This window comes from Ascidiella aspersa, chromosome 8 (assembly GCF_963924565.1).
Source record: "Ascidiella aspersa chromosome 8, kaAscAspe10.2, whole genome shotgun sequence".
In the NCBI taxonomy this organism is placed as follows: domain Eukaryota; kingdom Metazoa; phylum Chordata; class Ascidiacea; order Phlebobranchia; family Ascidiidae; genus Ascidiella; species Ascidiella aspersa.
In genome coordinates this window covers 16,006,724-16,020,631 of record NC_139454.1, presented here as the reverse complement: position 1 = coordinate 16,020,631, position 13,908 = coordinate 16,006,724, and the positions used below count along the sequence as shown (strand labels likewise).

The following is a 13,908-nucleotide window of genomic DNA, read 5'->3' as shown; positions in this document are numbered from 1 at the left end:
AATAGATAGCTTAAGCTGCAATGATCCACTATGCGAGACTATATTACTGTACCTGCAACGTATAAGTGGGCGCACCAGCTTATTTGATTACTGCATTACACGTAATAAAAAATAATAACATGTACCATTTTCATCCGCACATTTATCCGCACGACGTTAGTCATCCGCATTACAATTTTTTTCATCAGCAAAGTGCGTACCATCCCACGGATTGAAAAGCACTGGTCAAAGCAATAAGAAAAAGGTGTGTTAGTGCAGAAGGTAGCCAACGATTAGAAGGTATCAAAGTAAAACGTGTAAAGATAAGAAATAAAACGGGTGAAATGCAAGGTGCCGCAAGAGTGAAGATAAGTAGGAAAGCAAGTGAAAATGCAATGGTGCAAACAACACATACAAACGAATAAACTTTCCTTGTAACATAAATAGGGTCCCAAAAAGCCTGGACGAGTGTAACAAAAATGTTTTCGAATGCCATGAATCTACCAATATGAGCACATACAAAAATGTTTTAAATTTGTTTGGGGAGCGGGATTGTTTAGGTATTCAAAGTTGACAAAACGAAATTCTGATAGACCAACGGTATTCGCGTTCTTTAAGCACGTACAAAGTTTGCACGAAGCTCAAACAAAGTGAATTTTCAAGATTACATTTGCATAACGTAACGCAATGCCAATGTGTTTAAAAAAAATCGCGAAACCTGAAAATATTTGCCTTTATGTAATTAGAGTTGGCCAATACCAGGGATGTCAAACCTTTTCATCGTGCGGGTCACAAACACACCTTTAATCCTTAAAAAATGCACAAGTGGTTCATATGTTTAACTATATGCCAATTTTAGGTGTCCGTCGTTCGCCATCCCTGGCCTAAACTATCCCTTTTTTGGTGAACAGTGAAAGCTTTAAGTAAAAAGCCACCTAAAATGCATAGAATTTGTTTTTTTGGTATGAAGTTTATTTTGTCTGAGAGTTTAGCTCAAAACGTGTGTTCAGAAGACACTTATCAACAAAATAAAAAAATACTCATCATGCACAAATAAATAGTTTTGTACATTATTTTCATGCTTTGGCGATTTAACGCTGTGTGGATTTATCTTTCACAGGTGCAAAAAGTTGCAGTATTATTTTCTGCTAGATGTCAGTGTCGCGCTAACACGACATTATGGTTGCCCGAGCGCCTTTTTGATAGCTGTTGCGTGTTAAACCAAAACTACAAATTTATAATATACTTAATAATTGTATTTAGTTTAATGATATACAAGAAAACAGGCTATCCCCAAACTCAAACTATGTTTATGGTATAACGCGACTAGAAAAATGTACAAAGCACTCAAAGCAGACATTTGTGTTATTTAATTATTTTTATGTTTTATTGAAACATATCGTGTCTTAGTTTACGTCTTTCGTTAAATGGAAATGTCTTGAAAAAATATAACAAAAATTTAACAGTGAGTTTAAAACTACAATGATTTTAGTGCATTTGTAATCTAAACACATTTCGCTTTCGTTGGGCGTGTCACCAAACCCACTCAACAAATGGCGCTGTCTCACAGACTGGACGACAATTAAATGTGCGTTGTTACGTCTGCGCAATGCTCGGCCGCATATACTGAATTATTGGTTTAAAAGCTCTTTTGAATTTGCTATGTTGGGTTGATGCCTTTACGCCTTTGATAAAATGTGTTACTAATCTTTAACTTGAGATGGGTTTTGAGCTTTTTAACAAATATTTACTTTTGGGATTCGAAATTCGAAAATTTTTAATTTTGTGTTTGTCATCCTGCATATATCACCCGTTCACTTCTACGAAAGATGTCTACAGGGACCCTTACGCTTGTCGTGACATCTATTTATAAATAGAAGTAGGTTTTAACGCCAAAGCCCATTTGGAAACCGTACGACTTAGCCCGGTTATGGGTGGCTGGAAATAGTTCGTATGTGACCCCGAGCGCTTTCGGGAGGCGCCAAGTGACAGACGTGTGATCGTTAGCGACATGTCGCGTCGCTTTTATAAGACCTTTTATTGCGATTAGTTCACATGTTTAGCCGTTTCTGAAAACCTTCTTCCTATTGAAAACATTTATGGCTAATGTATCCGTATACGATTTAAACTTTTTTTAATAAGCTTTTTTGAAGAAGCGACTGTGTTGAGTTTTCTCAAAGAACGTATGATTTGTACATACGAAAAGCAATAAGCCTCAAAGGGAATAATATGTGATCAAAATATTTATCAGCGTTTCTCACTTTGCCAAGTAAATTTTTCTAAAACTACTATAAACTTCTTTACACACAAGCAAATTCTGCCTTAACAAGGTAAAGACAGAACCTTTGCTTTTTGTTAAATTTTTTCTTATTAGTAGAATGGATTTTTTTAATAGATCGTAAGGTTGTAGTTTTGTGTCAAAATATAAGTGTCGGTATCGAAGTAAAACACGAAGTTAAACTATCTATCAATTCCGTGTATAAAAGCTAAACAAAGCTAAATTTGAAGGCAAAGAGGTCAATTTTGGGTTTGGGCCATTTTACTAAGGGCATATTACAAAGTGAATTATATATTTTCCTCACAAATCGTTTGTTTTTATGGGTAAGGTAGTATTACTACCATTTTGCTTAATCTAGCAAATGCATCAACTAAGGTAAAACTATAAGGATATATGTTTAAGCTTCCTATAACCATCCTTAATGTAACATCCATTTAACTGTTTTTCTTGTCGTTTTGTTTCTAACGCTTTTGTTGTCAGTTATGATCGAAAATATACCTAGGTTTATAACAAGCTTTTAATTATGCAATTTCGGACGATTGACACTAAATTGCTATCGGTATTTTTGTTGGTACCTTTTATTGCTCTGAAGGCTAATGAAGAAGGTAGGCTTAATGCACACAGTAGTAACAATACAAAATTTGAGAAAAACAAATACGAAAACACCATAAAAACAACATTTCTAAAAATATCTATAAAAATTATTTAACCAGAATCCCCGATAAACATCGTTGCAAGGGAGGTATATAAACAAGTTATATATTTATTTATTCATTTGAAAATGTTTGTTTATTTATGTTAAAGGCTGTCGCATTTTAACAGAATGCCGTAGAAAAGGTTAAAAAAACAAACAACCAAGTTGACGTTTAAACATTTTGCACTGGCGAACCTAACATATACAGTTACTAGTAATAGTTTGACATACAGTAACAACAAGTGAAACTTGCATAGTAACAGAGTGTTTATTTTGCACAAAAAGAAATGCATGGAAAATCATACAGGTTACAAAAACGTAATACTATCTAATCGAACTTTTTGCAGTTCAGTGCTAGTAATTGTTATTGATAATAATTAGTAACGAGTCATCTGAACTTTGTGAAATTTGCTTTTTTCATTTCGTTGTGTAATGAAACGTGTAAGAAATTTGGTTCATTAACTTGATCGTATTTTGTGCTTATCGAAAAACAAACACTCGACTGAGCAGCATTACTCTGTTTTGGAGTTTACCAGGCCGGCCATTGTTGCTGCATGTGATGATGATGATGTGGGTAGGAAGATGGGTAGGAAGAACTAAGGGCATAGGGGGGACTGTAGGTCGGGCCTCCTGCCGTGTGTCGGAGATGCGAGGAAGGGTAGGCGGGGGTAAATTGTTGCGAAGAGATCGATGTGTGGTAAGCTGCCGCCGCGCTTTGTGCAGCGGCCAAACTCTCGTTTCGTTGTTGCGAGTGCTGCGTCTGATGGCCGTGATGGCTTTGCAACTGGTTTGGGTTGGATTGGTAATGTTGCAAGCCGAGTCCGGCGGGAGTGATGTGCCCCGAAATGTGCGCCATCGGGTCGCCGTTGTAAGATAGCCCTGTCCGTGCACCCGACGCCATATTTCCAGTAGATAAGCCGAAACAGCTGCTTCGTGATGAGGGAGAGCCACCGATGCCCGGATGACAGGCTTTCCCGTCTTGGACCAATAAAGGTATCAAGGCTCTTCGAGGAGACGAGAGACCATTGAATGCTTCATATCCCGAACAGCTTCCCTTTTCTTGGCGTGCGCGCTTCATTTTGTACCGGTGATTTTGGAACCAGATCTTTATCTGTCAAATAAACAAAGTAATAAACACAGTTGTTTTCGCAAAAAGGTGGTGTTTCAATTCGTTTTACAAAAGGGCAATTTATTACGATGGCAGAATTTATTTTCTGTATTTCGATTTTTACAATGGGGAAGAAACAATACAAATTTTAAATGTTTTAAACAAGGTTGATATCCCTCTTGGCGGTTATATCGTAAATCCCACGCTATTGTCTGGGTTCTTAAAGTCTAAATTCATCTAACATGCATTTCTATTTTGTTTTATTAATTCCTAAATATTTACCAGGTTTTTTAACAAATTTACAAAATATGTTGATATATAGCTCAACCTCGTGAGGCGTTAATTGTTTGAAATGGCACATTTAATACATTACGACTGAACAGCGATCAGTTTATTTCACTTTGCTACCGTTGATTGATTTCACCGACACCTAAGTCTCCATTGTTTGTAGTTGCTTTTCGTAGCAACGTACAGGCGACAGGGTAAATAAAGTTATCGATTAAAATCGTCGTTTTTAGTTAAACATCGACAAAAGACAGAAGACCGCGAAGGCATAATATAATATGTCAGCCGTACTTTTCATTCGTACAGATTTAAAGCAGAATTAAACAAAACGCAATTGTTCCTCCATGTCCTTGCTCTTTTTTATTTAATTAAAATGTATATGAAAAAAATGTATATGAATGTAAAAATTAGTTTAAAAAGGTTAATAATTTTGGTAAAATCAACTTTACTTTAAGATTTCACAAAATATTGAACTGCGTGAATTTATATCGAAAATCTGATGAAGCATTTTGACCAATCACACTCAACTATATCCAAAAAAAACCGAAAGCCCCAAATAAGCTCTATCACCGAGAGGCGTCTGCCAATCATCTCACCATTTTACAATTTCAAGAAACTTCTCCAAACCTGAGTGGGTGTCAATCCGATCATGTTGGCCAGGGCCTCCCTTTCGGGTGCTGACAGGTATTTCTGGTGCCGGAACCGCCGGTCTAACTCGTAGGTTTGCGCCTTGGTGAACAGCACGCGGCGCTTTCGCTTCTTTTCGAGATCGTCAGAACTGTCGGGGCTTTGCGCGGGATTTTGAGTGACATCCTCCCCGTCGGATCCCGTTGATTTTTCCGGGGTATGTGCACCTTCTCTAAGCATCGGCGACAAATCTTCGACCGACGGTGTCTCTGCTGCCGGGCAATCCATATCTGTGTAAATCATGCCTAATTAATCAGCCGTATAGTATTCTTATTGGATTGTACAAAGACGTAGGTATAAACATTTTAAAATATCCAGTTTACTATTGAGGACATTTTGTCAATCAATCTGCATTTTGCTTTATTTAACATTGTTTACTTTAAATTTTACCTTAAATATGGCCTGTGTGTCAATTTGAGCAAAAAGAAATAACATATGTCTACTTCATAAAAATGGCCAAACAACGTTATTATAAACGTAAGTGGATTTCTCAGGTGGCATAAGCATAACGCTAAAATTTTAACCGAAACCCGTGTAAAATGCTACCGGACGCGTACCATTGAAGATTAAAAAATGTAACCTAAAAGCAAAATCATTGTATTAATTTTCGATCAAGCTGGCAAAACATTATTGCGTCAAAATATTCTACAATCATCCTATGTCCATTTATTTTGCAGCTCCAGGACCCTGATAAAGGTGTCTGGTTTACAACGCCGATTCATATTTACCCTTAACTACTAATGGTTTAATTATAAAAAATATTGATCGCAACGATTTTTTTGTTAATATTATTTGGCTGCTATGCGCTGAATTAAAAGTATGGAACGGTAAAACGGTAACTTTGGCTTGCATTAGGAACTATAAGCAATGATGACCAGCAAACTGAGATAGTTGACCAAGCAAACTGAGATAGTAGCCGTATTTAAAGTTTTGGATATAAAATTTAGAATTTTAAAATTAATTTTTTGTTTTCTTTGTAGCATTTATAAACATTTCTTTATAGGAGAAAATGATTATCAGGATGCGTTCCGTGAAGTAAATTTAGGGCACAAAAAAGCTAAAAGCCTTTAAACGAAAAAAAAATGTTTTTAAGAAGGAAAGTGTTACGAACTTTTTCACAATATAGGTGCATAAGACTTAGTGGTGTTATTTCTCTAAACCCAAACCTCCTGGGCGGTAGGAATTGAAGTAAGGCAGACAGAGGGCGATTTAGTGGAGCTCGGGCCGACATTGGCGCCGATATTCGCCACCGTGACCAGTTAATGCGCCCAGTCTTGTTTGTCGGTCGCCCCAGAACACGAAAGTGTGGCGCCGACGTCGCTTTGACGAACCTGGTCGTGCCTGGGAACATTTAGGGGTCGCGACACGCACATAAGCGAAACTAAAACAACCATAACCCATATGGCTTCCTGCGCTATAGTTGCGGTTTCGGGGTTTTAACCATTCTAAGGTGCAAATGGATATATTTTATTTTCGATTTAAAAAATACAATACCTATTTAGCTATATATCTTGAAAGCTTCAGTTTTGTGATGTGTAATAAAGAATGTAAAGAATAAAAACATACGTTTATAATGGTGCTTTATTGCATTAACTAAATTTGCATCTTTGATTTAATGTGACAAACCCCAATGTGTAATCACAACTATGTTGTACTGCCAACGTGTCTCATCTGAACATTACTGCCTCAAAAGAGAACCTTATCGTACCAAACTCTATAATTACATGTAACCAAAACGTTTTTATTACTTTTTTGTAGCAATTTACATTTGGTTTTAGTTATGGTGTGAAACATTATAAAAACATTATTGATGTCTCACAGCAGCTTTTTCCACTATATCCATAAAATCTTCACTAACCTTTACGTTTTTGCAGGAAATTAGTAATTCTATAATGTAATGCAGGGTTTTCCAAGCTTTTTAATCTGGGACCAATGTAAATTGATTTTTACTTTCCACGATTCATTTAAGTTTAATAATTCGAAAAAAAAAAATTCTTGTTGTCTGATTTGACACGCGCTTGTAGAACTAATGTATATTTTATTATATTGTTTGTATTAGTTTTACAATTTGCATATCGAAATAACAAATTATTATGGCTAAAAAAAAAATTTTTGATTTTTTTTTTGCTTATAAAGTTTATGGGGTTGTGTGAATCGAGTTTATGAAGACATCTAAGCGACGGCAAGACATATCATTGGTATTTTATCAACACGAAAGCTGTTTTCATGAACTCCAACGCTCAGTAGCATTGTTGGTATATATTAAGACGGCAAACCTGTTGGTTGTCTCACATTACTTACCGGTAAAACTTTCGGAGTTTTTATCTTGGATAACCCAAGGCGAAGGAAATTCCTTTTCACTTTGTAGGTCGTTGTACGAATATTTTTTACTAACTGCATCTGGTTTCTTGTCTAAGTGCTTCACTGAAGCGCTGTCGTTTTCAGAGGGGAACTCACTCTTTCCAGTTGCTTTCGTTTGCTCTGATAAATTGAAGGCTTTATCGTCGTATTCTAAGCAACCGCTACAAGGTAAACCAGCCCCCTGGTGAACTTTGGGAAACGGATCTTGCGCACATGGATCGGAATAACGATAGCTACTTGAGTTACTGTGGGTAGGCGAAACTGGAGACGGGGAGGCCGACGTTTCTACTTGGGATTCGACCGAGTTTAGGCGTCGGTCTCCCGCGGAAGAATGCTCCATCGAATCAATGTCGTAATAATGGTGGCCGTGCTGCAAACGTCCATGTTCCCAGGCTTCATAAGAATGGTTAAAGCCTGGTGGGGCATTTTCGTAGCCAGATTGTGGTGTCACAGCTGCTTGGTATTGCAAACAGGGATATGGGTTCTGGTAGGATTCGCATTCTGCGCTGCTGTACTCAGCTCCATTTTGTGGTGCCCTAAATTGCTGTCGGTAGTTGCAGTTTGCGCCCAAATAGGAAGTCTCGCCCGCTTCTTTTGCACCGATGGAATAATTTTCTCCCTCAGATGAGCTTGGAAGTTGGAGGATGTCCTTGACGGAAAAGCGGCTGCTCTTAGTCGTGCTGCATGCTATCGCCGGGTCGTCTATTGTCCCACTTTCGACCATTGGTACAGGGTTCATTTCGATTAAACAAAGTTAAATCCAGCTGCAATGTGCACGTTGTTAATTAAGATTAGTTGGTTAGCAATAATTAAGTTTTCATAAATGATTAAACTAGATAAAACTTTTAAACCTATCATACCACCCAACAAACAATACTTAATCTGAATTTTGTTTAGTAAAATACTGAAATACTGTATCGTCGATAAGTTTGTTTCATCATGTTTTTTTTTGCAGTAGCCTACCGTGACTCGTACAACAGCAAATGTGGCTTAGAAACCAATGAACTTTTAACTGTTTTATACCTTGCTTTTACAGTTTAACTTTACAGTTGAAAATCACATTTCTTAAGTATGCTACATTAAAAAGCGATCAATACTCAACCATTTCAATCATAGAAAAAATTAAAGCAGCCCGTCACCTCTTTAAAATACATTCAAATAGTCCTCTCTGCCATTCTTCAGTGTTGTGCATTTACTATTCATGAATGAGTAGCTATGCATATGAGTTTAAAACTCAGTCTATAACTCATTTAAAATCTAACGTCCGCAAGAGCCGCAATAAACATCATAATCATATCGCACTGACCCACTTAACGGACAAAGGCAACGCCATGGGCTAAGTTTTGCTATGTGTTTACAATAACGGTTTATCCACTTGAGAGTCATTTTGTCGGCACTCAACCTGTCGCCCGCCAAGCCGAGTCAATCAGTTTAGCCGAAGCCTAAGTCCCGCCATTGCGATATATAGCTTGTTAGCTAAGGCGAGCCAACGACCGTCCCCTTTTTCTTGTCCATTAGTCTTTACGTGAGTATTTGTTGTATAGTCTGCGGAGCACGAAACTGAAAGGTGCTATATGGGTTGATTTTTTTTAATTTCACAAACGCTGATCGTTTTTCAGTGAAACGTATCTCGAAATGGAATACACCGAGGAATTTAATGTCTTTATTAAATTGCATAATCAGAGTAAACTCGAGTTTTTAATTCGGTTACAGGTCAGTTGAGAAAACGGCGTTTCACACACATTTGAAAAAAGGGGATTTGATTGAAGTCAAACGTTACACAAAAGCAATTTGAACCTTATCTTGAAAATGTAAACAAAATGAATCATAAATATAGGCTACCACCTATAATAAGTATTATTGTACATTGTCAGTATATCAGTCAACAAAAGAACACATCTATACGTCTAACACACCCATGGATTTAACATGGGTATGAAGCAGTACTATACATGCAACATCTAAATACTAATATTTTAAATGTCCCTTGACACTATTCGTCTTAGAAAAATGATCGCAGCATTATGCAATCAAAAACAAATGTTCTTTATTTTAACTCGTCAAGAGTTAGGCTAATGGCCGTTTTGCCCCAAACTAAAAAGGTTGAAAAGATCATCTGTGTGGTGGTGTCATGTATTCTGTTGCACTGTTTTATATGTAATGCGTCATATTTATGACGCATCTCAAAACATTATGTACAATATTTCTCCATTTACACATTATACTGTCTACCAAAAATATTTTTTGTAATGTTTGATGTATGTCACAACAAACATGGGGCGAACTTTTAAGAACAAAATCGAAATAGAATTAGCGGTATACATTAAGAGATACAGTTACTCTTAATAAAAAGTATAACAGCAAGAAAGCATACTAGGATATGCAAAATATACAATGTGAATTTTTTTTTTGCAAAGCTTGACCAAATAAATATATATATATTTTGCCGAAACACTATCCTGGTTTCCAAGTTATTTAGTGTTGTTTTTCCTGAGTTTCCCAGTTATTTAGAATTTTTTCACGGGTTAAACAATCAAAAAATTATCTGCCTCACACTTTAACCCATCATGGTGCTAATCGTCTATTATTCTATGACATTTAGAAATGTAACCTATCCTGCATAAATAATTTTTAATTTGTGCGTTTCTATGGACCGCCATTTTTCACAACGCCATAAAGTGGCACTTTTTTAACACAAACATAGATCAGCGCAATTACGCACAATACAAGTTTTATAAAATTAACGATCTTAAACGCTAGATAGTACACGATGTGCAATCCGTTTACATTTTAATGTAGAAACTCCTGGTTTGAACTAAATTGATCGCAATGTATTTATTACCATATCAAACTTTATTAGTGAACTGCATGGCTATACTATTTTAATAATTAATATGTATCACCGTAAACTTAGGATGAAACAATAAAATAAAAAAAATTGTACTTTAATCCAAAACCGCACTTCCATAACAAATTTATCGTATGGTATCTTTGTGTGAATGATCTGTCATTGAGACTCCAGTGGATAACTTGGTAAACACAAACATCAGCTGTAGTAGTGTATGCCCTAAATGTTTAGCGGGAAATGGGCAGACAGAGTCGAAGCGTTGTTTACACATGCGATTATGTCTTCTTCAGAACAAGTGCTTCACCTTGCTTTCAAGTACCACCAATGGCCCTTATGTTGAGGGCCAAGCTATAGCTTCTCGTGGTAACAGGTGTTCGGATTGTAACTTGGTTTTTGGGAATTGGTTATCAGGATCTGTATGAAAAGTATTTTTATTTTTGTTTTTTGACTATAAACGGAGCAGTAAGTTAACTTTTTTCAAAAGTGACAAAACAAAGTATTTTTATAAGAGGCGTTCAAAGGTTGCATTTGTTAAATTCGCTGTGTGCATTTGTTAAGGATATGATTGCCGTGATTGCTATAGATTTAGATTTGGTTTATTTTTCACTCAAAGAAAACAAGGGGAGAAAATCCAAACATTCACAACGAATGTTTTTTTCGGTTTACATAACTTTAAATAGTCCAATGTGTACTATTGGCCTAAAAATTCTAAAAAATAACGATTAACACCGGCAACCTCTGAAGTGGTGTAATAGTGTTCCATTTAATTCTATTAAACGTCTACCGTTTAAAATAAATCGGCAAAATTACTTCTCAATTTTAATTGTTTTTTTTGCTGTGCTCTCTGGCACCTTCGACCAGTCGGTCAAATATTGCAGACAATCGAGGGTCATCCGAAAAAATACGCCGTCGTTAGAGCACCAAATTGCGGCGGCTGCTTAACGACAGTCCCGAGGTTGTAACGAGATACGGCAATAAGTTGAGAGCATCTGCGCGCTTCGGAGTCGTGCGTGAGAAATTTTGCGCTGGCAGATGCGGTTTAATTGTGCGCGAAGCTTGCTTCCGTCTTGCATGACGAGCGGATCGGATTTCCTCCATACACCTACTGTATAGTAATGCCGGTGATCTCGTTAACGAGACCGCTTTGACTAAAAGGGTTATTATTGTCGTTTTGGTGGATTTCAAGGGATGAGGGTTTACGAGAGACATACATTTCTTCCGGAAAGCAAAATGTAAATTGACAATGTTGTCCAACTTGATCTTTGTACTGTCAATTCATTATTTTGTAAAAATTGTACGAGTCACAAGAATGAAATAATAACTGTATTTAAAATTTGATAGACAAGAAAAAATCTAACTATTTAGCATTTAAAAAAAAAATCATTTGTCATAAACGTTAATGCAAATTTTCGCATATGCTACAGTTTTGAAGCATGTAAATGGACTAGTGGAGGAAAATAAAATTAGTTTTCCTAAAATTGTTTATGATCAAATTCCTTACAGCAGTGCTTCTCAACCTATGGGTCGCGACCCAAAATTGGGTCGCTGTTGGATTTGGTTGGCTCGCTGACTGCAATAATTTACATGTTTATACTAATTGAGATTGTTTCTGAGCAAGATTTCTCAATTAAAAAAATTAAGGAACCAATACAAATAATGTCTAATAATAGTTATTAAAATTCGAAATTATTTATGTTAATGCCGATCTTTTTGTTCGCTTACATGAAGCTATTTTTTAGTTCGCTTACAAGAAAAAATAATTGGGTCGCCGAACCTTAGTCGTCATACTTGCACTTAATATTTGGCTCGCCGCGAAAAAAGGTTGAGAAACACTGCCTTACAGCAATCGTCGAAAATAAGAGAGTCGAGAGTTCATCTTATCCGCTGTTAAGAGTACTATCGTTTACGCACACTAAATCGAACAAACTTGATAATATACGAACATCACATGTATGTCTTCCAACATAGCTCACAACCGACTACTATATACGTTTTGAGTGTTTTGGCAATCGGTTTCGGAAACTTAGTCTGCAAATCTTACAAACAACACATGAGCGACTCGATGTCGCTTTTGCCCCCTGGTACTCACTCCAGTTCCACCGGGGTCTTTCACCACTGCTGCATGAACCCATTGTTTGCGGGTGACACAGTAGGGCCTGGGGCTCGCTGCACGAAATGCGGTTTTCCTGGGGGTAACTGAATCGGGCTCCCTCTAAGACCGGCGCAAGCGCACGCGATTTAAATGATGGGAATGGCGAGCTCAACGTGGTTGCCGATATTTTGCGCAACTAAGTTCACAGCTGATTAGGCGCAGAAACATTTGGTATGACCTTTTGAATATTTGACACCAAACCGTTTCCGGCAATTAATACTTTTTTGGAATTGGCAGGTGTTTTTTTAGAAATGTGCATTTTTTCGGGTCAGAAAAGTAAAAAAAAATCTTCCAGAAAATTAAATGGTTAAAAGCACTTAAAAGTGCATCTTCTTCTTATTTTAATAAAAAACGAGATTTGATTTTCTAAACAACATTAAGTTAAAATATTTTTTTTAAACTGAATGACTATAACCAGCGCGCCACCACATATACGCAGTGACCGGGTTAGTCAGTACACCACGTTTTTTTAAGAAAACTATAAAATAAATTAAATTCTCCGATATTGCATTAACGATGTGCTTGTCTGACTTTGCTTGCACATCCGCCCTGTCTGCTAAAATTAATATTTTTGAATTATCTTTTTTTAGTTTGCACTTAACATTTCCTAGTTTGGCGAATTCTTTACGTTCGAAAAATGTGGTCAAAAAAATACAGCGCATACTGCCTCCACCCTCAGTATATTACCCCCTCCCCCCCTAAAAACAGCATATCATCGTGGCGCATCGCGCGAACATATATAATGTGCATATGTTCGTTTTTACTAGGTTTTTGCTAGGAAATTTATTTGGCGTAAAATGCATTAACTCTACAAAGTGCAAATAATGTGCCAGGTAACATTTGAGTTTAACAATTTTAACAGTTTGCTTAGAATTGACTAAATTCAAAGCTATTTTATGACATACAAGTTGTGTTTTGGTTCACGAGATGTTTACTAATCTCAAATTGGGATTGCACTGAAAACATTTTGGGAACCGTCATAGCAGCGCGGCACATACGTAGCTTTTCTCAAACAAACTGTTGCGCCTTATCGTGGTTGCTGAAGTGCCGCTACTGCCGAGCGCACGCCACAAGCAAGCGCCCTAACACTTTCACGGCAGTAGTAGTCTGCCCTACACACAAAGCTGTGCGAGAAACACTGTCGACAACATAACGGCCCCGTGCTGAAGATTTTAAACAATCAGGCCGATCGAGTGCCTCTCGGACTTACGCCGAAATTTACCATTGGCTTGCTGGAGTGGCCACTTGAAACAATAGGCAGAACAAAGTGGCGGCGCATGTTCTTTTCTGCGAGGCACACACGCCTTGAACAAGTCGGGGTTTATCTGACACACCTTTGAAAAATCAACAACGTGCGGTTTAGCTTTGAGGAAGATTGCCGAATTTCGACGATCGTATAAACGAGCACAAGTAAAAAGATTAAGCGCTGGTGCTCTATTGCCCGTAGCATCACTAAAACTACTACAATATACATGTAAAAAAGCAATGTGATAATTTTCTGAACTGAATGTTGGAA

The 13,908-nt window shown here is 37.1% G+C and overlaps 1 protein-coding gene across 1 annotated transcript; it reads right to left on the bottom strand.

Moving 5' to 3' along the window:
* Nucleotides 1-2,830: 2,830 nt before the first annotated feature.
* Nucleotides 2,831-8,151, bottom strand: LOC146136317 (uncharacterized). Its single transcript, XM_083395495.1, has 3 exons — nt 7,333-8,151; nt 4,972-5,261; nt 2,831-4,062 (listed from the first exon to the last, which is right to left on the bottom strand). Exons 1-3 carry the CDS (start codon nt 8,129-8,131, stop codon nt 3,481-3,483), a joined length of 1,671 nt encoding a protein of 556 aa, XP_083251621.1. The 5' UTR covers nt 8,132-8,151; the 3' UTR covers nt 2,831-3,480.
* Nucleotides 8,152-13,908: the final 5,757 nt, after the last annotated feature.